Below are 26,987 nucleotides of genomic sequence, written 5' to 3'. Positions count from 1 at the left end.
CTTGGAGTTGATCAACAATTCTTTTATCTTAAAAAATGGAATACTTATGATTGAATGATAGGTCACGCAATCTTCAAGGTCCACAGACAAATTCCTTACAGATGGTTTCACAGGTACTTTCTTGAAGGCAGTCAGCCCTTCTTAGGAGAAGTACTAAGTCCTAGTGTCGGCTGATCCAGCTTAGTTTATAAATTTACCAAAGCCAAATCAAGTAATCTTTATTTAATCAATGATCAGCTCACAGAAAACAAAAACACAAGAAGCACAGAAAGTACAGAGCTACAACCCTGACCTAAAAACATCTTAAGCAGAATAAGTAGCATAATAGTATATTACAACACCAATAGAGTAAATGTCAAGAATATAAAATTGTTAGCATTAAAGTTATAATCCCAAAGAGTAGAAAACAATAAAACTAAAACCCATACAAAGTCCAAAAATATAAACAGGTAGTGTTTTCACAATATAATCCGTAAAACAACAGAAAAATGGGACCAAGGAGTGGGGTGGGGATCAATAAAATTACCTCTGTACCAGCTTTTGCTTTATTCCCATTGTGGCAATGTAAAACCTAACTACTGAGCAGGTAATGGAGGATTTCAACTGCTCAAAAAGGAACTTCAAAAGATATTTGTCCAATTTTCCAACATGATTACATAACAGGGTAAATTAAATCAATCTCATGTCTTGCAAAATATACAGTGTAGTACTGAACAGCTGAGTGTTTCTAGCTCATTAACACCACATAGGCAGGTATACACAATTAGTGGAGTTTCAGCATTAAAGCAATCTAGAAGGCAGGATGTTATGTCTAGCTTTAAAGAATCTTTTTCTTAGCTTGGGAAAGATGAGAGGATATAAATAATTTGCTGGCTTCCATACACCCTTATCAATCTAAATTCTATTATTCTGGGACAGCCTATTTATTTCAGTCTGATGCTCCATATCAGTCACTCTTAAGAGTAGAACTTGCGTAGCCCGATTGCATCCGAACAATATTAAAAATGAGCCAAAAGCCTACGTGATGCAACTTTCGGCTCCACCACCAATTTCTAATTTAAGAAGAAGTAATCAGCAAAAGTTAAAGGTGGCAACCCTATTGGAAAGAATCAAGTTTTCACCAATGATTAGACATCAGCCTCCAAGATCATACCTACATTTTGGGAATTCCTGCCTCCAATCTAACTTGGGCATTTGCTATACTGGTAGGGGCAACAAGTATAACTCTCAAGAACGAATAGTCTTTTTTTCTGAGAATCTTGTCGACAATAGAAGTGTGGCTTAGTGGTAGTCTATAGATGCAATTTTAAGTGCATTGCTTAAGTAGTGACCTGCAAGGTACAGCTATATACAAAGCATACTAAGAATTGTGTATCACAATGCTTTAAAAGAAATGTGTGCAGCTCTGTTGTTTGGAATATATAGAAAGGGTAATTTCTGAGAAACAAAGAATGTTTAGGGAAAAACAGCTCTTATATATTTACCATCCAATCCTAGCCTGGCTGGGAACAATTTCACTTACCAAATGTGATATATCCAATATTATCTCCAACTGCTGCATCTGTATCTTTCAGTTCCAAGGGGGGCTCCCTGTGACTGAAGAGGACTTGCGGGGCTGTGTGACTGGCACGACGGCCCTCCTTAAATTCCTAGGGTAGCAAAAGGCATGAGAGTGTTGAGATAGTTAAAAACAACACACTGAAAACATGAAATGCAAGTTTAATAAAGTTTAAAAATGATACTGTTAGTTATTTATTAGTTAACATAATCATTTGCTTGTCTAAATCATAGTGAGAAAAGAGGTCACTTTTCTTAACAAGGAAGTAACAAAATTCAAAAGCTCGGGTGTAGTTTATAAGAAAGCCCAACTCCTTCGCACCCTACCCAAATAGCTTTATTGAGGGACACATAAAATCATGTGCACTCCATGTGCCATGGCTTTACTGATAACTAAATTATGGGGTTTTATAAAATATGCTATATTTCATCAGTGATGTTAAAGGAAGTAATTTTACTGTTCTCCCCAATGTTCCTTTTTATTTAGATTTAAATGGTATTTTTGTCCTTTTTTTTTCATCATTTAAATTTATTCCTCACATTGAAGTTCTTACACTTGAAAAAAAAATCTTCAATGTTCTTCCTATACTGTTATTTCTTTCACTTTCCACTAATGCTGCTTCCTACTTCCCTTGCTCGAGCAATACAGAATTCACTTTTTTTGTAAATGCATAATTTCTAGAAAGATAAGCAGATGCTGAGAGTCAAATTAATTTGGAATTAAAAGGTGGGCATCTTTCTTCTTAATCCAAATTATGAAGGGATTCTAACATATTCTGCATTTGCATTTTTATATTACGTTCCAGGGCTGAACATGAACATGATGAAATAGTATTTGGCTGTTCTATTAAAATGAGAGTAGAGAGCCCCCTCCCCTGGAACAGTTTACCTGCTGAGCTGTGGGTGGAGCCCCAACCTTTATGGTTTTTGAGGTGGTGAAAACATTTATTTATTTTATTTTATTTTATTAGATTTCTATACCGTCCTTCTCCCAAAGGACTCAGGGCGGTGAACAGCCAAAAGATAAAACACAGAAATACAAAATTTAAAATAGATTAAAACAGATTAAACAATTTGGCTCAATTTTAAAATATCCCATAATTAAACAAATTAAAATTAGTGTTTAAAATTAGTGTTTAAAAATTTTAAAAAGGAGAAGATTTAGGCCAGGCCAGCTTAATGAAATAAAAACGTTTTAAGCGCGCGGCGGAAGGTGCGCAGATCCGGGATCCTCCGTATCTCCGGGGAGAGCTCGTTCCAGATCGTAGGTGCCCCCACAGAGAAGGCTCTCCCCCTAGGGGCCCCCAGTCGACATTGTTTGGCCGACGGCACCCGGAGGAGCCCCTCTCTATGGGAGCGTACTGGCCAGTGGGAGGCTATTGGTGGTAGCAGGCGGTCTCGTAGATAACCAGGTCCTAAGCCATGGAGCGCTTTAAAGGTGGTAACCAGAACCTTGAAGCGCACTCGGAAGACCACCGGGAGCCAGTGCAGCTCGCGCAGGAGGTGTTACATGGGAGCTCCACGTTGCTCCCATAACCACCCGCGCGGCCGCACTCTGCGCCAGTTGGAGCGTCCGAGTGCACCTCAAGGGGAGCCCCATGTAGAGAGCGTTACAATAGTCCATGGCTTTTCTAGAGGACCTTTGTTTATTAATCATACACACTGTTCACCTTTTCTGTAATTCTAGCTTCTCTAATTACTCTTCTAAGTAATTTTATCCTGATTTTTGCTTTTGTTATCTTGACTTTTGCTTTTATTACGTAAGTTCTATAAATGGCTTACATCCAAAAGGTTTCAGGTGATCAGATAAATGTTATAAATAAATTTCATAAATATGTAATTCAAACCACTGGAATGGAAACAATTCAGGAAATCCAATAAAACAGTCTCCAGTAACTGATACTGGGATAGCACAAAACATAATTGTGCCTCAACAGAGCAATTGAAATTCTCTTCTTCATCTTCCACGCTGCATCCTGCAGGAAATGTTGCCAGCCAGGCAGCTGTTCAGAGCAAACAGATAATGTCTCAAGTGAGCCTTTGCTTTTCTATTCAAGCTCCCTCTTTTCTTCAGCCTTCATGCAGATAGCAAGACAGATGGTAAGTATTCTTTGATTTGTATAAAAAATAAGTCAATTTCAAGAGGCACCAGCAATAGCAGTTAGTTTTAGTGGAGAAGAACTTCACTTTAAAGGCAATAGCAAACTTCTGAGAATAGGAACATCAATCACAATCCACTAAATCTCTATAAAACAGAAATGGTCCTACCTGCATAAACACCTTTCCAATCACAACGTCATCGTCATCCTTAAATACCGTGCTAAAAACCACTGTGACACGATCCTTCTTTGATTCCACGTACCTAGAGAGAGAGATTAAAAATCCCAATGGCTTAAGAAAGTCACTTCAATACTAAGAGCCCACAGATTTACAAACAGAAAGGTTTACTGATAGTTTTATAGTGCTAGTGACACATACCTCAACTCCAATGGGAGTATACACAACAGCCTGAGAACTAGTACAGTACCTCTTTGCAATCCTTAATCCTTTTGGAGTTTGGCATATGCATTTTTGGAATTTTGAGAAAGTGGTAGGAACACCACCACAAAACAAAAGGTTCTTTCACAATATGGTTGTCGTTGTGAGCATGGCCAGTCAAAAAAACAACTTCAGTGAAAAGCTAATTGCTAAACAGAGAAAGATCCTACTCCCAACTCTTTCCTTCTCTCATCCTCAATACATGACGAAATCAACTACTTATCATTCAAGATCCTTTCAAGAACTGCCCCTCCGCCCACTTCTTCTCTTTTCCTTTCCTTTCCTCCTAAAGTATCTCATTGTTCTCCATAGCTTTCCTCAATACACTCTTCCTCCCACTTCTTCCTTTTTCATGTTGGCTGCTGAGACTCTGATTTTGCTACTTCCCCCTCCAACTCCATGAGGTCACTTGCTACAATTCATTTGTACATTTTTCCTTCATATGAAAGCAAAAATTACAGGGTTAGGGCTTTCTTTTTATTCCAGACAGCCAGTAATATTTCAAAACTGAGCTCACTGGATTTTTTGAGTTCCTCGGCATCCTCACGTAGCAATTGCAGGTAATGCTGAGGAAAGAAAGTGGGCAGGACTATTTTATTTTTAACATGGTACTGTATGCCTATTTTAAGATCTACACTTCAGGGATTCTCTGATTCAATAACAAGAAAATTTCAGTTTTTAGCAATCAGGGCTGGAAGCGACTGAGAGCAATAAAATTGGATTCAGGGACCATAGGCTACCATTTCTACTCCAGTATAGGGGGACAGTGCTTCATGATTTTAAACCAATTGGCGTTAGTGTATAGTACCCTATACACTATATAGTACCTATAGTACCCTTATGATGTATTTGGAAAACCTGTGTATGTTGATTTGTACCGCATGTTTCAGACAGGCTTTATCTTTAATCGGCTGTCAACATTTATCTATCGAAAGATTTGCCATTTCCTATCTAAAAGACCTTTTGGATGCCAAATGATAATGGATAAATGAAGGTGGAATGTTTTGAACATCTTAAAATGTGAGGGTCTGGAAACTGACCAAGTCGCAAGGCAAGAAAAAGATAGTACTTCTTACATTGTCTCATCATCTCGGTAATGGATGACTGCTCTTTTCTCTCCATCTTTGCCTTCCTCTTGGAACTTGAAATATTTCTCAAACACCGAAGCAAAACAGTTGCGTTTCAGCATGCCTGCTTGGTGGACAATGGAGTCTTTGGCAGCTGGAAGGTTTTCCAAATCGTACAACAAAGAGACATTGTAACCTAGAACAGGTAAATAATAAGAATATTTGCAGATTTCCTTTTCAATCTTAATTCTTTCTGGAGAAAACAATACAATATTAGCCAGTCATTCACAGGTTCTCTCTTTCCAATTCCCCAATAGGAAGATATTCAAATAAATTATTGGCAAGATTAAACATGCTTTTCTCCTTCAATCAGGCAACTGTTTCTCCTCCTTTCATCAACTGTGAGAGAAAGCAATTCTTATCCCTGCATTTTGGGACAAATGAGTGGGAAGCAGTACTGTTGAAGGTAACCATGGTTTTCCAGAGCTTCTGAATGCCTGTCACTCTCTTTACACAGTACAAAGAATCCCTAACTAGATAAGAGGGGCCTTGCTTGGGGGTGGATCCAGAAGCTTATGCTGCAGAGAAATAGAGCTCTGATGTTCTCAGACCTCCATGTGGAATGCTGAAGGGAGGCGGGTATTTTTTTAAAATAGCACTGCAACAAGGAGAGCCCAACTGTGAGCTGGCTTGAAAACATGGAGAACAATTTCTCTGTTTGAAATGCAGAGAATAATTACAATTTAACAACGGATTGAATAAGAATCAAGGCACAAATGATGCTGAGGCTTACCAGACTCTGGAGTTACCAAGTAGTTTCCATACACTCTTTTTAATAACTAGGAGACAGAAAAAAATTATTATGAGCTTTAACATGTATTTTTATTTGGTCCCTTCAGAATTTCTCATCCTTAAAATCTCTAAATCTTTTTTAGTCAATTCTAGGACAAATCCATTTTTTAGATGCCCCAATTATTAGTTCTAATCATCTCAAATTAAAATTCAGTTATTAAAGAATGGAGATAGATTTAAAGCACAATGAAAAAAAAACCACCCTAATTTACCACTGTTACTCTATTCTCATCTTGGGAGATTCATTTAGATATTGTTCAACTTAAGATATGACATATGAACTTCCCAATTTATTGCTGCTAGTGGGGGCATAATGTCTGCTTTCATTTCCAAAAAATGAGAAGCCAGGAAGGTGAAAAAATAAATTGGTGAGCTGTATACAACCAAATCTATCAATAAATTGTGATACAATTTGCATAGTGCATAATGTCTCTGTCTTTTTTCCAAGGAGGTAATGAATGTAATATATCCTTCAAATATTAGTATTTCTCATACTCAAGTCTTGAGGATATGAAATTAGGCTTCTCCTTTCAAGTTAACAGAACTGCAATTTTAGGTTATCACCCCATAAATCACTTCCAAAGAATTCTAGTGTGTTTTAGTTAAATACACCCATGTTTGCTATCCTGAAGTTATTTGCCGGTCAATGAGTTTTTGAACAATGAATTTTATATGTATACCATAACTGCATTATTTACCATAAAGCTTTTATTTGAAAAAAGGGCAAAAGGGAGAGGCAGAGATTTTTCCAGTATTTGTGGATTAAGCACTAGAGCCAATCTTACCCTGAACTGGAAGAGAACTATTTCCCTCTCAGAAACAAATCAATCTCAAACTGACTTTCTCAGACAAAACAGGCACCAGGTTTTCCGAGTATGTACAGGGGTTGGCATGGGCCTTAGCTCCTGGGCTTTCATACCCTTTGGCTCTTCTTAGGTGACCCTCAAAACGATTCAAGCAATGTTATAAGCTTCTATGTAAACCGACACCAATTGCAGCACGAATGCTACAATTATGAAACATCTGAAAACCATTTCAGGAACTGAGTCACACTTTCTGCTGAGACATTTAACCACAAGGCACAGAAAGGAGTATTTTTTCTACCATAAATGGTTATCTTCAAGAAACCTGCAATATAACACAACTTTATCAATTCATTCTTCAGGAGCAAAATGAGCTAAATTTAAGCAGACCCATAGTATGAATCTCTCTACTCTAAATGGTTCACTAGAAGTTTCCAGGTTTAACACAGAATACACACTCTATCATTTAATGGTAGTGCCCCGGTCAACAGGAGGACTGAGGTCCTTCTCTCCATTTATTTTTTACTTTGCTGTCAGGACCAAAGTTATTAAACTGAAACACAAGTAATGTTGGAAATTCAGCTCAGCAGATAGCAATACCAAAACTGATCCCTGTGATTCAAATGCTAAGCATTTGATGCTGGCTGATGCTTAGATGGGGCGTGGGGAGAGACAGAATTCCAGGGCTGCAGGCTAGACAGGGAAGTTGAAAAATACATCATGGCAGAATGTCTATGGGGATTCTCAAACATTCAGGTCATGATTGTCCCAAAGGTGCTGTTTTCAAAAGGCAACTTGACTTTCTTGATTTTTTTCCTTTGAAAACATTTTGCTTCTCATCTAAGAAGCTTCTTCAGTTCAGGTCAGTTCAGTTCATTTGATGAAAAGCCAAACGTTTTCAAAGGGAAAAAACCAAGAAAGTCCAGTTACCTTTAAAAAAAAAAAGCACCTTTGGAAAGAAGGCAGAGCAAACCATTTCTAGAACACAGGCATGAACACTGCATGGATGCAATCATAAGAAGTTATGTTTGTCTTGAAGGTGTATTTGCCATTGTTTCATATTTGGAAACAAAATTTAATTTGTTTAAGAATATGTTTGTTCTATTATTTTTACAAATATGGACGTACACCCATGTACACCCAGTGTACTTTAGACTAATGCTAATGAGAAAATCACTAAAAGGCTGAAACAATATATACATAAACAGCTGTGTGCAATTAAACACTAAATATGCCTTCCTTTGAAGATAGTTCCTTGGTTGCAAATATTCAGATATAAGAGAAAACACCCCGACACACACACACACACACATATCTATTGTTCTACAGAAGGGGGAGATGAAACCACTGGACTTTCAGCAAGTCAGGAAAAGGAGAATGTGTAAGGCAATGCTTTGAGAAATACTGCACCTAAACAACTGAGTCAGACCTGACATCCTAAATGTTGTAATATCTTACCTATGTTAAAGCACTGCATATTTTATATTACTGATTGTATATGTGCACACCAGTTTATCCTCCGTTTATGCAAATCAAATTTTAGAACACTCCTTCTTAGCTGGATGCATCTGTTTAGTTATTTATGTAATTGTCTTAAAAATTCATATATGACCAAAACCCCCAAAAGTCTTAAGGAGGAAGAAGCAATGAAGTTAGTGCACTTTCTTAAATACTAATATCAAAATGCATTTAAATAGAGAGACAATATTGACGACATCATGGTTAACTTACAAAGAACTAATTGATGAATATGGGGAAGCTTTCATTTAAGACATATGCAATACGTCTAATCTCACCTCATCAGCGCCATGTTCTTGGAGCTCTTTGTAGAATTTCAGAGAAATACTGACCATAACCTTTGTTTTATCACCATTTGGATTGGAAATATGGTAAAGGACTCCATCAAAGTCTAGGAAGAAAGCATTTGAAAATTTGAAGTGCTTGCATATTTTCAATTTAGGCATATATTGGAAGACGAAGCTGTCTAAACAAAGACAAAACAACTGTTTACATTGTGAATCTGTTATCAATACAAAGTCTATAAAACGGAAATAAAAAACCGATTACGTATACCTATTACCTATAAAAATATGCAAAAACCCATTATCTGTAAATAATTAATCAAGTTAAAACTGAAATATAAGGGTGGACAAATCAATCAAATATATTTCTTCTAATTCAGGACTCCCTAAATCCTGGTCCGTGGATCGGCAGCGGTCCAGGGCATGCCAGAAACTGGGCCACGCAAACAAGTGAAGCCGTACCCGTAGGATGCAGGCAGCACACAAAACCACGCCCCCTCTGATATGCGGAAAAACCTCTCTCAATTGGAACCGGTCCCTGGTGCCCAAAAGATTGGGAGCTCCCCCCCCTCTCTGTATACACACACATACACACACAATTTTATTACTCAAATTCTTAGTTATACACACTGTAAGTAAAAATACAAAATGCCTTTTTCTTTGCAGTTTTCTTTAGATATATATTTTTCTATACTAATATGCATTTTGGATATAAAACTAAAAAAATAAAATTCAGAGTATGAATAATAAAGGGCAACTGCATTTCAATCTCTGTGTTAATTTAAAAAATGTGAATTAGGAAAGGCTGTATTAAAGATAACTGAGCATCTTTATCTTTCATACCTATTAGTGCAAAAACAATCAACTTCTTCACCAAACTGCACTGAACTTGCACTGCACTGATTCGTGTCATCCCAAGCCATGACTAGCATAGTGGACCATATATTCCAACATATCCAAAGCCTTCAGATTAAAGGCTGAACAAATCCAGATTGGAGAAGGCAGAACCGGGATGATCTGAAGGGATGGCATGCCTCCCCTGGAACATCTGGAGAGTCCAGGGTCTGAGGACAATGCTGTAGCAGGCCCCTCCAACATTGGGGGAAGTGTTTGACCAGATGGGGAGCTGGCTGCCTTCATGAATGCAGTGAGAGACAATAGATCCTCCCCCCACATCTGATCCGTAGGAGCAAAGTGTAGTGGAGGGAAGCTCAGAGATCTGCAAGGCTTGCAAGTTTGCCACACCCCTCCTCACAAGGAATACCTGCCTCAGGGTGATTTAACCAGAGGCTGGGGAAAATGTGTTTGTCAAGAACAACTGTTTGTCTCAATACTCATTTCCCTGACTTTTGGAAACATTGACTTCAACTCATGTTTCAGCCTCTGGATTTGCATACTTTGCTTTGTAGACTCTGACTCTGGGATTGTGGTTTATGGACCTTGTTTTGCAATCTCTGCACAGGGTTTGTGGACTTTGACTTTCTTTCTGTTTGGGGGTTTGGTTCTGGTGACTATTGGTCCCAGCTAGTGAGACTGGGTTACACTGAGTGTTGGTGGTGGTTTTGTAGCGAAAAGTGGAGTTTTACCGACATCCCTAGAGGACTGTGTGTTGTGTTTAGCAGTGCAATAAACGTCGTAATTGGTGCCTGCATCCACCTATGCAACCTGGGTCAGAACATTTCACTTCCTTTTACACCAATAAGTTTTTTAAAAATTAAAAAGTGGAGAACTTACCTGCAAATGTTACTTCTACTGCCTCTGGTTTATTTCTGGGGAAGGGAAGAGGGAAATAAAAGATGAATTACTTACAAAAGATTGAAAGGAGCGAGAAAGTTTGAGAAAGATTGAAGTTTAGATTTTTCCCTATACCCTTTCAAATATACTCATAACTATTATGCATTTGTCATTTCTAGCTTTTAATTAAGTCCTCTCTGCCTCTACAGTGAAATGGACAGAATTGTAACTTAATACTGCCAAATACATTTTCATAGACTGAAGTAAATAGAACTCAAATACCCTCTTCCTCTCATTTGTTTAGGTGGTCCTTGACTTACAGCAATGAGTTCACATTCACAACCGTCTCAGAACGGGTGCCTTACAACCTGCAAAATGTGTAAAGCATCCAGCTATAGCCTACCCACCCCCGTTACAAAACTGCATATTGGCAATTGGCAACTTGTTTGCATTTATGATTGGTTGCCAAATACCCTGGAATCATATGATTATCATTTACAATCTTCTCTGCCAGCTTCTCCAGAAAGTCAACAAGGAAGAGGGCAGGGAAGGTTGCAAGTAAAGGGAACACTGTATTTGAGATCCAGTCCCCCAGTACATTGAAGGATTTCCCTTCCTGTCTGTATAGGGAGGGGATATCCTCCTGTGTTAGAGGAATGGAAATCAAATCTTAACTAACACTAGTGAATGCCACTGTTCTAAGTCTTTAAGAATGCTGGCATTTGCTAGTGTTTCCCCTGCCAGAGTGGGGCAAATGTTGGCATGTGCTGTTTTTTTCCCTGAGGGGTGAAAATACTGGCGTTTGTCCCTCCAGAAGGGAAAAGGCTAGCACATATCATCATTATTGCAACTGTTCTCTCCAAAGAGGAGAGGGCCCAGATCTCCCAGTTGGGGGGGAGGGGAAGTTAGGTTTCTTCTCCACACCACTACAACAGGAGGCCTGGCCATCTCCCCAGTGCTCCATTTAACTTGTGCAGTTGCTTAACAACTGCAACTGGGATAACCAGGATTGCAATCATTAAATGAAATAGCCATGTGACATCTCACCTAACCATCACTTTGCTCAATGACCAAGATTCCCGGCCCAATAGTGACTGTTAAGTAGAGGAGTATTTGCATAGTATAGCTTATTGATAAATATTTCTGATATATTTTTGCCTGGATTAAACAAGCATACAGAATTGTAAAGCAGTTTTGGAAGACCAGAGTTCCATATATCATATAAACAAACTTGAGAACTATTTTATTGACTCTGATAAAATTTACTGTTTGATTACTTACAAACCCAACTACATTGATTACTAGCAAATTAGATCTAGGTGTGCACACAGCTGCCTGTTCCATTACAGTTTGTACCAAATGAAACTTCCAAATACTCTTCAAGGGCAGCCCATGTAGAGTGCATTACAGTAATCTATGTAGGTGACCAGGGAATGGACGTTGTCTTACCTGAACGTCCCTTTTCTGGACGCTGCGTACACTATCCAGGAATGGGTTAATGCTTCAGCCTTTGGCAAACAACTGAGTGTTAAAAAATACTAAAAATAAGGACTTCCCCTTTCCCCTCTGCCTAGCCACACCCCCACTCCCATGATTCCCCAGTCTGAGCGAAGGTGTGGCGAAAAGGACTACCAGTGACACGACCATGATGAATTAATAACCATAACTTTATTAACAACAATATTCAACATGTTCAAACTGAGAAAACGGGGAAAATTCCCACCGGGCAGGAAGCCCAAATGTACGGGCGGGACTGGATAGTGTACGCAGCGCCCAGAAAAGGGACGTTCAGGTAAGACAACGTCCATTTTCCTGTGCGCTGCTCCCACTATCCAGGAATGGGATATACCCAAGCTTAAATCTCCAGGGTGGGGGGCTGACTGCCCGCTGGGTCCATTCCAGTCGCGACCCGCTGGAGCACCCGGCGACCGAATGCCGCCTTGGCTGAATCGTAGGTGTCGATCTTGTAGTGCCGGATGAAAGGTGACATGGAGGACCAGGTTGCTGCTCTGCAGATGTCGGCAACAGAGGCCTGAGTGGCCCAGGCTGCCGAGGTGGCCGCGCTCCTAGTTGAGTGTGGAAGAATGTTGGCCGGTAGAGGCTTGGAGTTCAGGTCATAAGATAGCTCGATGCAAGCTCTGATCCATCTGCTAACCGTGGGAGCTGAAATCTTCTGGCCCATGGACGCTGGGTTGAAAGAGACCAGGAGGGCTTCTGTGCGACGGAAGGTTGCCGTTCTGCGTATGTACGTCTGGATCGCTCGCCGGACATCAAGGGTGTGCCAGCGCTTCTCCCTGTGGTCCTTTGGTGACGGGCAGAAGTCCGGCAGAATAAGTTCCTGGGCTCGGTGGAACCAGGAGTTCACTTTTGGGATGAAGGTCGGGTCCAGCCGGAGGACCACCGAAGAGGCTTTGAAAATGCAGAGGTCTTTACGCACGGACAGTGCTGCTAATTCTGATACTCGCCTTGCTGAGGTGATTGCTAGGAGGAAGGTCACCTTGAGAGTTAGGTGCTTGAGGGTGGCTAAGTCTAGTGGTTCGAAGGGAGGGCCTGTCAGGGCCTGTAGTACTAGAGACAGATCCCAAGATGGGTAACGGTGTACCGTTGGTGGGTGCAAGTTTGTTGCCCCGTGCAGGAACTCCCTGATACGCGGGTGATGTGATAAAGTCCGGTATGGAGCGCAGGAGACGACCGTCGATAGGGCTGCGGTCTGACGCCTTAGGGTCGCTGGGGCCAGCCCCTTGTCTAACCCTGACTGCAGGAACAATAGAATGTCTTGAATCGTGGCCCTGGTGGGATCCACATGGTGTACGGCACTCCAGCTGCAGAAGGCCCTCCAGGAGGCCTCGTAGATACGAGTTGTTGATGGGCGTCTGGCCGCCTGAATAGTGCTGACTACGCTGTCAGGTAGATTGTCCTTCTTTAGGATGACCCGCTCAAGTGCCAGACGGCTAATTGGAGCCACTGAGGCTCTGGGTGGTTGACCTCGCCTTGGCATAGTACAATCTGATGGGGTGGAATCACCCATGGTTGCTCCACCGACAGGGCCACCAGGTCTGCGAACCACGGCCTTTGAGGCCAGTTTGGAGCCACCAGGAGCAGATCGGCCTTCTCTGCCAGTAACTTTCGAATCAGGCGAGGGATCAACGGGACCGGAGGGAAGGCATACAGAAGTCCCGTCGGCCACTTGCAATGGAGGGCATCGTGGTCCTCTGCTTGTGGTGTCGGGTACCGAGACACGAAACGAGGGAGTTGGGCGTTGGTTGGAGACGCAAATAGGTCCACCCCTGGTTTCCCGAATTTGGAGGTTAGCTTGCTGAAGAGGCGAGGGTGGAGTTGCCACTCTGCCTGGTCTATTGTTGTTCGACTGAGCCAGTCTGCTCTTAGATTGGCCGACCCTGAGATGTGGTCTGCTTTGATCGATAGCAGGTGTTTCTCTGCCCACTCGAATAGGGCCTCTGATTCCAGCATCAGGGAGCGGGATCTCGTGCCTCCCTCTTTGTTTACGTGCGCCTTGGCCGAGATGTTGTCCGTCAGGACCAGCACGTGCCGGCCCTGCAGCGTGGCCTGGAAGTGGCGTAGTGCTAATCTGATCGCCCGGAGTTCCAGCAGGTTGATGCTGCTGTGCTGCTCGGCTCTGGACCACTGGCCCTGTGCCACCCCGTTGTGCAGGTGTGCTCCCCACCCCCGCAGGCTCGCATCTGTGGTGAGGACCAATCTGTCCGGGTCTAGGAACTCTGACCCCTTGAGGAGTGCGGTGGAAGTCCACCATCTGAGGGAGAGACGCACCCTGGTGGGGAGTTGAACCTTGTGTTTGGAGTTGGACCTCCCCGAACGTTGGAACGGGAGGAGAAACCACTGGAGGGCCCTCGAATGTTTGCGTGCCCACGACACGATGCCGAAGCAGGAGACCATCTTTCCCAGTAGGCATGATAGTTGCCGAAGAGAGGCCCTCCTTCCTGACAGAATCTGAAGGGTCAGTTGCTGGAGACTCTGGACCCTGTCCGGGGATAAGAAGACCTGGCCCCTGGCGGAGTCTATCACTGCGCCTAGGTGGAGAATCCGTGTGGACGGTTGAAGGTGACTCTTCTCGAGGTTGATTGTGAAACCGTGGTTTCGAAAAGCTTCGAGGACTAGGTGCGAGTCCCTGGCCGCTTGGTCGTGAGACGATGAGAGTATCAGGATGTCGTCCAAGTAACAGAGAATTCGGACCGGGATGGTTCGAAGCCTGGCTGCCACCACCGCCACTAGCTTGGTGAAGGTGCGGGGAGCCGACGATAGCCCGAAGGGCATGGCACGGTACTGAAAGTGTTGGCCTCCGTATTCGAACCTCAGGTACTGTCTGTGGTCCGGGTGGATAGGGACGTGGAGGTAGGCTTCTCGAAGGTCGACTGACTGGAGGAGGTCCCCCCGTCTCACCCCCATTAGAATAGATTGTAGCGAGTGCATTTTGAACCTGTGATAGTGCACCGACAGGTTCAACTTCTTTAGGTTCAGAATGGCCCTCCATCCTCCCGAGTTCTTGGGGACTAAGAACAGGCTTGAATAGAACCCGGAGCCCTGGTGGGCTGGTGGTACTGACTCTATGGCTCTGATCTCTCGCAGATGCTTTAATTCTTGGGACATTAGAGCTTGTAGCTCGGAGGACTGTGGGACCGGGCACCGCACGAAGCGCTGAGGCGGCAGCCCTGCAAATTCTATTGATAGTCCCAATGAGATGGTGCGCCTTACCCACGAGTCCGATGTTGACCGGGCCCATTGGTGGTGAAAGAGATGTAGCCTTCCCCCTATGGGCCCCTCGGTCTTGGAGTCACTTCCCCCTTCTGGCGGGTTTGAAGCCTGCCCCCCGGAAAGGTCTTCTGGAATGTTGGTTCCTGCCCCGGTCTCGGAACTGCTGTCTGTCATGTGATCTGTCGCCTCCCATATAATTGGAGCGGTGTGGGAAGGACCCCCTGGGTCCTGGGCCAGGCCGAAAGGGCTGTTGGACTGGATACGGGGAGTACCTCCGCTCTTGGCGGCGGTAGGCCGACGGCAGTACCTTCCTCTTGTCCTTGTCTTCCACGAGGACAGGATCTAGAGCTGCTCCAAAAAGATTTGGTGCCTTGTAGGGAGCTGAGGCCAGCTTCCATTTAGCTTTAAGGTCCGCTTTCCAGGGCCTGAGCCAGAACAGCCTCCTAGTCGTGACGGTGGAGGCTAGGGCCCTTGAGGCGAACTTTGCCGAGTTCAGGGAGGCATCAGAGGCGTACTCGGTGGCCGCAATGATCTTGTTGATATCTTGTTGCAGCCCGGTGTCTTCTGGAGGGAGCCTTTCTTGCATCTGGCGTAGCCAAATGAGGGCCGCTCTATTGAAGAAGGAGGTGGCTGTGGCTGTTTTGATCGCCCAGGCTACCGCCTGGTGTGTTTTACGAAAGGACCACTCCGTCCTCTTCTCCTCCGCTTTGAGCCCGTCCAGTGCCTCAGTGGAAACTGGCGATGGGGATGAGAGTGCTGCGACCGGTTGGTCCACTGTCGGGAGAAGTAGCAGATCCTCTAGCTCCGGGGCTGAGCAGTAGAGCTTCTTGTCCAGGCTGCTTGGTGTAGTTTGAGAAGCTGGTTGCCCCCAGGCGTTTTGGATAACTTCAGAGAACAGCTGTGGACAGGGAATGCTGTCCTTTTCCTGTTTGGATGACTTGAAGAGGGCATCGTGGGGCCCCACTGCAGGAGGTGGGGCTGGGTTCACGTCCCCTGGCACCCCCAGGTTAGTTGTGAGTCGAGCCTTGTGCAGGAGCGATCTAAACAGTGCTGGCCGGAAAAGCCCAGTGAAAGCGGGAGTGTCTGGGTTTAGGCCTTTGTCCTCCGAGAACTCGATGTCCTCTGGGGCGCCCTCTGCTTGATCTGAATCCTCAGACGAGGACTCCCATGTTAGGGGGCCAGGAGTCTTGTTCTGGACTCGATGAGGATGAGACCCCTGGGCCTGTGCTGGTGGCATCGCCTGTTGCCAGCTGGCGGCTAAGAAGGATGAGAGGGCTGTGGAGAACATGGCTTGAAAATCCATTTGTGGTGGCGGGGCCCCCTGTGTTTCAGCGCCCGGTGCCGGGCTGCGTGATGAGGCTGCAGGTGAGAAAGGTGTTGCCTCATTCCGGGCCGGGGCGGGAGTTCCGTCCCTCTGAGGCCCCTTCTCTGAAAGGACTGGGGTCGCCGGGGTCTGCATCAAGTCAGTCCAGGTGGCCATCGCTGAGTCTGACTCCCTAGGCGTGGGCGGAGCAGTGCTTTCTGGTCCTGGCCCCCTGTCGGGTGACATAGCCAGCGTCTTTTGGGCCTTGGCGCACTGCCTCTCGAGCGCCTGATGGCGTCTTTGAGCGTCCTTGTCTTGGAAGGTCAGCCCCGTCCCCGATTTGGACCTGTGGCTGGGCGCATCAGATCTCTTTCGGGCGCTCTTTTTGGACGATTTTGCCCCCTTGCGGGGTGGGCTCAATTCCAGGTCCGGGTCTGATGAGAAGGGGGAATCAGCCATGATGACTGTAGGATCAACGCCCCCCCTTCTCTCGTGTGACTCTGAGGAAACTTTGATCACTCTGCCCCGCAAGGTGAGATAAGTGCAGCTGAGAGCCCGAAGGTCTCACCAGCTAACTCTTATTACAACAGGCACCGCACTTGAGGAAGGCTGGGCTAAGCCTCTAAGGGGTGATGTAGAATTTAAGCCCCAAGATGGCGGCCCGCGTGGTCTTCAAGATGGCGGGCGCCACGTGGTGTGGGGCGGGTGCCTGTTGAAGGCGACGGACTTATGCTGGAGGCCCGAGGGTCCAGCCAGCTGCCGTGCCCTAATGCCGCTTGAATTTGATCCTTCGCAGCCCCGTGGGAGGTTTCTGTAGCGTAGCGGCGGCTGGCAGGGCTAGCCGGGCGAACCACGGCTGCACGCTGCTTTCCGGAGCGATCGGCTTGGATCCTAGCCGATCGCTCTCCTCCTCGCCCCACGCGGCCGCTGCCGGGGCTTCGAGCGCTTTTGAAAGTGGCGCCGGCTGCAGCGATCAAGGGAGAAGCGTTGCGTGGGCGGCTCGGCTTTCCGAGCCCGACGCCCAGCTGATCAGCGCTTTCCGGAGCGATCGGCTTGGATCCTAGCCGATCGCTCTCCTCCTCGCCCCACGCGGCAGCTGCTGGGGCTTCGAGCACTTTGAAAGTGGCGCCGGCTGCAGCGATCGAAGGAGAAGCGCTGCGTGGGCGGCTCGGCTTTCCGAGCCCGGCGCCCAGCTGATCAGCGCTGCTGCTGAAGCGGCGATAGAAAAAAAAAAAAAAAGAGCAAGGAAGGCAGAAAGCAAAATAACACCGGGGAAAGGAAATAATCAAAAATAAAGTAAAGTCCTATGCGCCCCTGAGGCAGGGGATGAGAGAGAGAAATAAAGAAAACCAGGAGACAAATACCTTTACAAAAAAAACAGGAGCTCCCAAGGAACACGTCAGCGTTTGCCAAGCAACTGAGCGAAGACTGGGGAATCATGGGAGTGGGGGTGTGGCTAGGCAGAGGGGAAAGGGGAAGTCCTTATTTTTAGTATTTTTTAACACTCAGTTGTTTGCCAAAGGCTGAAGCATTAACCCATTCCTGGATAGTGGGAGCAGCGCACAGGAAAATGAATGATAGCATACAGCACCTGATCCAGATATGGGCACAACCAGCACACAATCTGAAGCTGTGTAAAAGACCTTCCTAGCCATGATGGCCACCTCTTCACGTTATAGTCATGAATCCAGAAGGACATCCAAATTGTATGTAGGGTCTGTCTAGGGCAATGCACCCTCATCCAGGACCAAAGATGGTAAATTCCTAGATCCCAAAACCCAAAGCTACTTGGTCTTAAGAGGATTGAGTCAAAGCCTGTTGTGCCCCATCCAGCCTCCAGACACTTAGACAAGATGTTGGCAGCACTGTCTATTTCATGGGGGTGGAGATTTAAATGGATGGCCTTACTTAGTGGCTTCATGTAGATATTAAATGGGAGTGAAAACAGTACCAAACCCCAAGGCACTCAACAATTTGGGGGCCAAGAGCAGGACGTCTTGCCCCAAATTAAGACCAAGTGACACTGGCCATTGGGAAAGGAACAGAACCAACTTGCTACAATGCTGTCCACGCTCAATCCCCACAGATATTATCCAGAAGGATACTATGGTCGATGGCACTGAAGGGTGCTGAGAGGTCCTGTAGAGCAAGGATGGACACATTATCCACATCCTTTTCTCACTAGAGGTCATCAAAAAGCCCAACCAATACTGTCTCAATCCCATAATCAGGGCTGAAGCACGACTTAAAAGGGGGCTAGATAAACCATTTCATTCAGGACCTTCTTAAGTTCCAACTTCTCAACAATCCTCCCACATTTACACACATACATACTTTTATAGCATTTGTAGAATAAAAATAAGAGGTAAGGAGAAGACCAATGAAAAATAGAAATAACAGAAATAGAAATAAGGCATGAATTCTGGAAATTAGCAACAACTCTTCTTATACTAATTATAGAAGATTCATTTCAAACTTGTTTTAGCATATAACAATATACTGTCTATATAGTGGGTGCTTGTAATTCAGAATTATATGAAATGAAAAGGCAAAGAATTCTCTTGGTGAAATCCCCTTCTGCCTATATCAATAGATTCTCCAGGCAGTTTCTGCAAAGAAAACACTGAACCAAATATATAGACTAGGAAAGACTCTGAACAACCCTCTAGTTTTTCAGTTCCCATAACTGTGCAAAAAAAAGGTAGAAGTAGTTGGATGCCTTCTGCTATTAAGTGAGAAAATGGTTTCCTTACTCAGTTTCTCATACCATGCACAGAAAGTAATCGCTAGCAACCACTTCCTGTTACAATTTCACAAAAATCTTATTTACTCTTCCTGTTTGTTTATTCTAGGTGGAAAGTTCCCTGGAATTTGGAGAAGGACTGTATCATTCCTGATTTATCACCAATTAATGCAGCAATTTTCTTAAAAACACCTTGCTAGAGGACTATGTACTAGCACATGCAATAAAGACTAAGGAAAAGAATGAAAAATTTATTCCTTCTGGTCCTCTTTCAACAAACTCTCCGATATAAAGATCTCTAGATTCAAGAAGGCAGAGTAAACAGTATCAACCTATCTATAGTCCACATTGTTCCAATAATCACCAGATACAGACGTCTTATCTACAGATGTTCCACTATGAAAAACAGTAATTAATGTATAAAGTAATTAATGTATAAAGCCTTTGTCCCATTTACAGTGGATAAGATAAAGTGGTACATAAAATATTAAAATTAAGATGTGGGATCTTAATTTTTTTTGGGACAACATACCACATGTTCAGTACAATTATTATATTTTCCACATATTAGACTTTGATAGGGTCTTCTGCCAGACAATGAAAATGTGTTGGTCATACCTAGAGAGATTCTACCATGTAATTTATTGCATTCTCTGGAATATTCCTATCATATTCATTATATATTCACAACTCTATCAAGATAAATTATAATTTCGTATAGGCTTCTTTTCCATTAGCAATTCCATTTTCCCTAGAATCGCGACCAGTTATATATAGCACTTCTTGTCCCCAGAGGAAGGCAATATCTGGGATTTCATTTTCAATCTCATATTTGCAATCATCAGCTAAATCCAAAAACACTAGACTTTTATGTCTCAAAACCAACCTTATTCTTGCATAGCACAACTATAAAAGATACATAGTTTAGGTAAAATTATAAAAGACTACCACTTTTATAAAGCAAAATCTTGAATATTTAACTATATTTTAATGAGCTGTTAAAAGCTACATAAAGCCTAGATCATTTATTTTCACAATAGCAAAACACTATACAATTAGAATGTATTTTTATATAATTGGGACCTACTGGAAAGAAAATTGTGATGATGATGCATTTTTTTTTCATTTTGCATATATATATATCTTTTGGGATCCCAAAGAACAGCAAGAAAATACTAGTAAATAAAATGTGGCTTCAAATGTGATATTTGAACCTGATATTGGGCAATTGGAAAACACTTAACATTTCCAAGATTCATTATAAATGTATCCCTTAGGCAAAAAAGCTGTAATATGTGTCAAAAGTTCCTTATATGTATATCCTGCATAAAAGAGAATGACTGTGAATGAAAATGTGCAGCCCAAAGATATGTTTAGTAATATTAGCTATTTTATCATATTTAGAACAATATGCAGATAGTCTTCAACTTATAACTGGTTGCTTAATCACTGTTTGAAATTATGACAGGCCAGAACAGTGCTTTATGGCCTATAAAGCACTTCTGGCTGTTGTAAAACAGCCCTTCAGAAGAATAGGTTCACACTTAAAACCTTGCCATTCACTTAATGACCATGGATTCACTTAACGGTTTATTCTGTAAATCAGGGGTCAAACTCGCGGCCTGTGGGCCAGATGAGTCACGCACTGGCCACGCCCACCCCTGGTTTAGCGAAGGGGGGATATGTCACGTGACGACAACGTGCCATCGCGAGTTTGAAACCCCTGCTCTAAATGATTGTCTCCAAAAATGTCAAAAAATTGGGATCGATCATATGGGTACCTTATCTTGTCTTACAACCATAATGACTTACAACCAGAAATCTGGTCCCAACTGCAGTCATTCAGTTGAGGACTACCTATACCATCAGCATTCCATAGAACATACCATATTTTTTTCATGAGTTTCCTATAGCACAAGCTACCTGAAATATTAAAAGACATGGACTGTTTCTTTTTGCTGCTTTCTGCTTGAAGGAACAAACTAAAAAGGTATAAAAACCCCAAATACCACTCAGCAGACAGCTGCCTTCCTATTTCTCACTCTAAATGCAAGAAAGATGTGTTTTGACAAGCTCATCTGAACTCAGAGGACAAAATCAGCAGACTTTTTTTGGCCAAAGGTGATTTTCCACTTTCACATTAGCATAAACAAACACTGTATGCTCTTAAAGTATTCCTTGAATCCAAATGGAAGGACATCTACCCTACTGCTGGGATGATCTACTTTCTTCCTGCTATCCTCTTTCTCTCTTCAATCAACCATAATTGCATACTTTTATACGAAATTACTGTACTTTTTGAATTAGATTGCCCCCATACTCCCAAACCAACTGATCGAAGGTACTGGCAACTAGCATGGCTTTAAAAAAGCACATATTTTAAACCATCATCAAATACTCATTGTACAATATGCAAAGGAGACTACTGAATGGAATTTCCCTATTATTTATAAAATCAGAACAAAGTGGGGTCCAATACATATATGAGGCATACATGGACAATGCAGCATAGTTAAGGAGATTGCAGAATTCAGACATCCAATTAATGTCTGGTTCAAATAATAAATCAGAGGGAGGATTCCAGGATGCATAAAAGAAGGGTTGTACTGGGTTTTGGAATACATGGTACTGGCAAGCTCACGTTACAATCTTAAGCAAAATTACTTGGGGAAGAAACTTTTTGTTCCAAATGATAAACATACAAGGCAAAATCAATCATATTTTTTAAAAAGGAAGGAATCAACATGAGCATTATATTTTTGAGGAGGAAGATGAGTCAATGCATTCCTTTAATAAAACAAAAATATTGCTAATTCAGCTACCACTTTGCCATCTCTTCAGTTCAGTGTTTCTAGTATATTTATGTATTCTTTATACAGCAAGCTGACCTCTCCAAAGGATTGATTGAAGCCTTATATTAAAGTGTTCACATGCCAATAAGAGCCAATAGTTGCATTTTCAATTCACAATATATTTCAGCATCAATCACCTGAATTGAAGTGCCTAGCGAGGATTATAACATATGTTACATTCTTTTTCATTAATTTCTTTTTCATTAATTTCAACATTTTTCTTTGATAAAGTTGAAATTCAGAAAATAAATTCTAGAAGTCACATAAACAAGGAAAAGCAGAATGACATGCAAAAAAGGGGATTTTTTTTTTGCAATTTTTACGCTTTACAAATTACATTCTTTCCTTCCATTGTGCTCCAACTAATAATTGCAGTCAATATATTGATAAACACTAGGAATTGCTTCTGATTTTTATTTCAGACCTTCTATTTTTTCTCTTAGAAACATTTAAGAGATTTAAGTTTAAGATTTTAAATTTGACTTGTAATACAAGTGTTGCAATTGCAACTGCATATTGAAGTGTCTCGGGAAAGAAAATACATATTCGGAATGATAGCATAAGCATTCACTTTACTGACATTCTTATACACTATAAAATTCCTTATGAGAAAATGAAGACATCAGCTACTATGAAGAAGTTCTAATATTAAAAACTCCCATTTGGTCATTTTTAGGAGACTTTCTAAGACCGTTTGCAGACTAACCAATGACAACTGCCTATATTCAAACTCTCAATCGTTTGTGATTATAGCCATCAAGCGTCAATTCTTGCCAACCACATAGTGTTTCTCCATTATGATCTATCCCTAGCCTAATAGGCCTGGCAAATTTGATAAATCTTTTACTTGTTAATATTTTTAGATAACCAGATTTTGTTCTAAATTGATTACAGTAAATTATTGATAATTAGGCCTAAATTGAATCTGATACTATACAGCTTAAAGAATCATATGCAGTAAAAAAAATCTGAACAGGTATGCCAGGGACAGCTCTGCAGATAATCATGAAATCTTAAATGCTTCACAAAAATTCAAAATATTTCATTGTGTGTCACTTTCTCATGTTAATTCTAATGTGGGAGAGCAACATGTGCCCTTTATAATTAGGCTAAAATTAAAGTGAAAATTGCTAAATAAAGCAGCAGGGTATGACTTAGCACAGCATAAGAGGTGTGGGCATAATGTTCGCAAATCAATACATCCGCCTGGATGATTAGCATTCTGGGCTGCTCTAATGCTCTGTCTTTAATTTTTAAAAGTACCTTTTACTTAGTGTTCTTGGACACTGATGAAGTCATACATCAGTTCTGCAAAAATGCAAAGAAAACTTGCTATAAAAAAATGAAAGCCAGATATACTTTCTAGAACTTCTTTGCCCTTTGTTCTCTATTATACAAATTTAACAATCCAATTTAAATTTGTTGGTTTGATCCAACAGTGAGCATAACCCTTCTATAACACTTGGGAAATCTGGCTGATTTTTTTCGCCAATAAATATAGGAAACAAAGCTCGCTGTACACACCCATTAGGTGTATTTTAAGAGATGACTCAGCTTGAAGCAAATAGATTAGCATTCATTTCACTTCTTTGTCTTGGCTCTGAGCTTGTCAGGGCATGGTTTCTGTCTTTAAAAATGCAGAAGTAATAATTTCCTTTCTGCTTATATACTAGTAGTATTAATGCTTGTTCTCAAGAGTGCTTTTTGTATTAACAGACAGATGTATTATTCAACTGGATGCTACTAAAAGTTGCTTAATAAAAATTAACCTTACCAAACATAGAAATTAATAAAGATAATACTTTGAATTAACCAGAGCAAAGGCAGCGTAAGACAATAAGCATGCATAACTGCATGTAACAAAGAAGGATAATTATAAGCTCTATAGCAGGGGTGTCAAGCTCAAGGCCCGGAGGCCAGATCTGGCTTGCGGGGTGTTTAGATCTGGCCCGCAGGGCTGCCCTGATAACAGCAAAGGACAGCAAAGGACCAGCCGTGGTGCCTCTGCCAGCGAAAACAAAGCTCAGGAGGGCCGTGGGCAACCCTTGCAAGCTCTGTTTTTGCTGGCAGAGGGTTGCAGAAGGTCATTGCATCTGAAAACGGAGCTCGGGAGCCCGTTTCGCTGGCAGAGAGCTTGGGCCACCACAGGCAACCCCAACACAACTTATGTCGAGCTGGCCACACCGCCACCGAAGGTCAAACACAACCCTGATGCGGCCCTCAGTGAAATCAAGTTTGACACCTCTGCTATATAGGACCTCCATCATCCTTCTGGCAAACATGAATTTAGTGCATAAAAGACAGCACATTCATTTATTTTCTGCAATCTTCAGAAGTATCCACTGCAAGCAAGAGAGGAATTTGCACACATATTTACCTAAAGCAACATCAGTGTGAAAAATGCATGCCTACAAATATGAAACTGCCAATGACATGGTTCTCCAGAATCTCATGTTATTTGGGACTGGTGCTACAAACATATCAATATTCAGAACCAGCAGATAAGGCTACAGCTAATAAAACAGTTCAATTACATATAGGACTGCACATTCCCCTGCAGCCCAGCAAAAGTTTCAGGTCATCAAGAGGGCAACTCTTGTGATTCCCACAATAGATGCATTGGACATGAACAGTTATAATAACTACATTCTCCAAGGCTGAGAATACATTATGGAACAAATGATACTAAAGATGATGAAACTGACCAGAGATGTTAAAAGAATAGTTGGCAGAAGCATTTTTAAAATAAATCTAGATTTCACCACACAATATTATCATAGGATATACTGTAGTGTTATATTGCATGGAAAAGCCTACTTATGCATGACTATTAACTTAAAAGCACTGCAAACTCAGCTATATCTACTGCATTAGAGAAATGGCTCTTGTATCGATTGATTTAACAGCTTTAGTTAAGCAGGTAATATTTTATGCATAGTTGATAGGTATGATAATTTTATCAAAGTTAAATTTAATGTTATCAAACTTAAATTTATCAAAGTTAAGCATTAAATATACGCTTCTCTTAAACACTGGAATATAACATAATGCTGGCACAAATATTTAGAAGTGACCCAAACTGTCTAAATTCATTGTTTAAGTACTATTAGAGGGGTATGTAATAGACTGAATCCTAATTTCCAGCAAACCAATTAAAATTGGGGTGGGGTGGGGTTTGATGAACAGTGAAATATAGATTTTATTTTTATCCTGCAGGGCATTTCTTGACTATTCAGTATAACAAATCTCTTCCTAGATAGGCCATGTCTACAGCTACGTCACACAGAATGTTTTCAAACCACAACATACACAAATGTTGTGTATGTCACACACAAAACAGCCAAGAGACTAGAAGTTCACACATCAGGGAATAGAGAAAGACAAACCACACCCGAGGTACATTCGGTAGGCAAGAAATGGGGAATTTAATTTTTTTTTTTTCATTTTTCAAGTGTGAATGCCAACACCTCCACTAGATTTTCTTAGATGCCTCATACTCTCTCCTTTTAAGAAAATGCTGAAAATGCCCGACTTTCCTATTGGGTTAAGTGAGGTATATTCTCAAACGTATATGCCGTTCACATAAAGGTGGGAATGCACCCAGGTTTAAAAAAAAAAAAAAAAAAAAAAAAGATGACCGACTCAGTTCGCAAGGGAGAGGGCACTTTCTGAGGAATTGGGGAAAGAAAAAGAAGTCTGAAAGTCTGTAGAGATTCTCAGCCATCCGGGGTCCTGGTTGTCATTTGTTTCATGAGGTTGAAGGGGGGAAAAAAGCATTTTTGGGACAAGCAGCACGTGAGAAGAGAAAAAAATGAAATAAAAAAAGCCCAGAAAGCCGGGCAACAATGTGGAGTGAATGAGTCACCCTTAAGAAGCGCTTCTGATAATCAAGTACGGTTATTTCTCTTCCTCAAAAAAAAAAAAAAAAAAAAAGACTTCCAGCGACTGAATCCCTTTCGAGGCCCGGAAGGAGAACTACCCCAACGTGTTGACAGTGGGAGGGGAGAAATGCCAGAGAAACCGCGCCTCTCCGAGCTGGGCTTGATGGTTCAACACCGAGTCACTTCGAAATGGCGAGCGGAAGAGCAGCCGGGGCCTGGCTCCGAGCCACTCCTCCTCCATCGGGGCCAACGGTCGGTTCCTCCCTCACCCCCCACGTTGCCTACTCGATAGGGTCTCCTCCCCCCCCCCCACCACCAAGAGTCCCAGGGAGTGGGTTGTGGTAGGGGAGCTAGGCCTGATCACCTATCCCCGTCCGGTCGCTCGGGAGCCCTGACAAGCCTCGACTTCCCTTAGGTGATGGCGCCTGGGTCACCCCCACCAGCACCGGCCGTCCGATTTCCCTTTGCCCGTCCATCCGCCAACCCGCTGCCACTCCCACTCTCCCACAGCCTCTCTCACCCAGCGGCCGCGCCCTCGAACTTGAGCGCGAGCGTCTCCTCAATGATGCGGTTGTTGACCTCCAGCAGGATCATGGCGATGGCGCCAGTGAGGAGGGGTACGGAAGCCGGGCGGGGGAGGAGGAGGAGGAGGAGCGGGGGGGGAAAACAGGGAAGGGGAAGAAAAAAAAAAATCCACCTAAGCCGAGGAGCGCGCTGCACCGGGGACCCGCCCGACTCCAGTCGCTTCCGCCACTAAGGGCCCTACCCACCTTCTCCGAGCCGGCACTGTGCGTCACTTCCGGGTTGGGTGGGGGAGAGGAAAAAAAAGAGAGAGAGAGACTGCGTTGTGCGCACGCGCTCTTTCGCCTTCTCCACCTGAGACTCGCCTCGGGAAGTTGCGGAGAGTTGCTTCTCCGCGGGCGCCGCTCTCTTTGCTGAGCTGCGCGCGCGCAGATTACTTAGTCGCGGGCCTGGAGTCGCAAAGGGAAAGGCGTGCATGCGTGCGTGCTTGTTGGGTCGTTCTGTCCCCCCTTTGACGTCGCAGGTGGGGTGGGCTAATCCTCACTTTTCAAGGGAAGAAAAAAAATATAGAGATAAAAGTTGAACTAAAATAAAATTTTAAA

The 26,987-nt window shown here is 43.0% G+C and overlaps 1 protein-coding gene across 1 annotated transcript in view; it reads right to left on the bottom strand.

The window, feature by feature from the left end:
* The window catches only part of ARPC2 (actin related protein 2/3 complex subunit 2), a 32,696-nt gene extending 6,059 nt beyond the window's left edge, over positions 1-26,637 (bottom strand). The window contains exons 1-7 of the mRNA XM_070953151.1: positions 26,384-26,637; positions 10,354-10,388; positions 8,614-8,726; positions 5,956-6,001; positions 5,172-5,358; positions 3,826-3,919; positions 1,523-1,649 (exon numbers count right to left, since the gene is read on the bottom strand). Of these exons, the coding sequence (XP_070809252.1) occupies positions 1,523-1,649; positions 3,826-3,919; positions 5,172-5,358; positions 5,956-6,001; positions 8,614-8,726; positions 10,354-10,388; positions 26,384-26,457 (676 nt within the window). The 5' untranslated portion in view covers positions 26,458-26,637. The remainder of the gene's footprint in view (positions 1-1,522; positions 1,650-3,825; positions 3,920-5,171; positions 5,359-5,955; positions 6,002-8,613; positions 8,727-10,353; positions 10,389-26,383) is intronic.
* Between the last annotated feature and the right edge of the window lie 350 nt (positions 26,638-26,987).

This window comes from Pituophis catenifer, unplaced genomic scaffold (genome assembly GCF_029215685.1).
Source record: "Pituophis catenifer annectens isolate HBS135680 unplaced genomic scaffold, rPitCat1.0.hap2 SCAF_1, whole genome shotgun sequence".
NCBI classification, from domain to species: Eukaryota; Metazoa; Chordata; class Lepidosauria; order Squamata; family Colubridae; genus Pituophis; species Pituophis catenifer.
The sequence above is the reverse complement of the archived record's forward strand: the minus strand, read 5'-3'. Positions and strand labels throughout refer to the sequence as shown.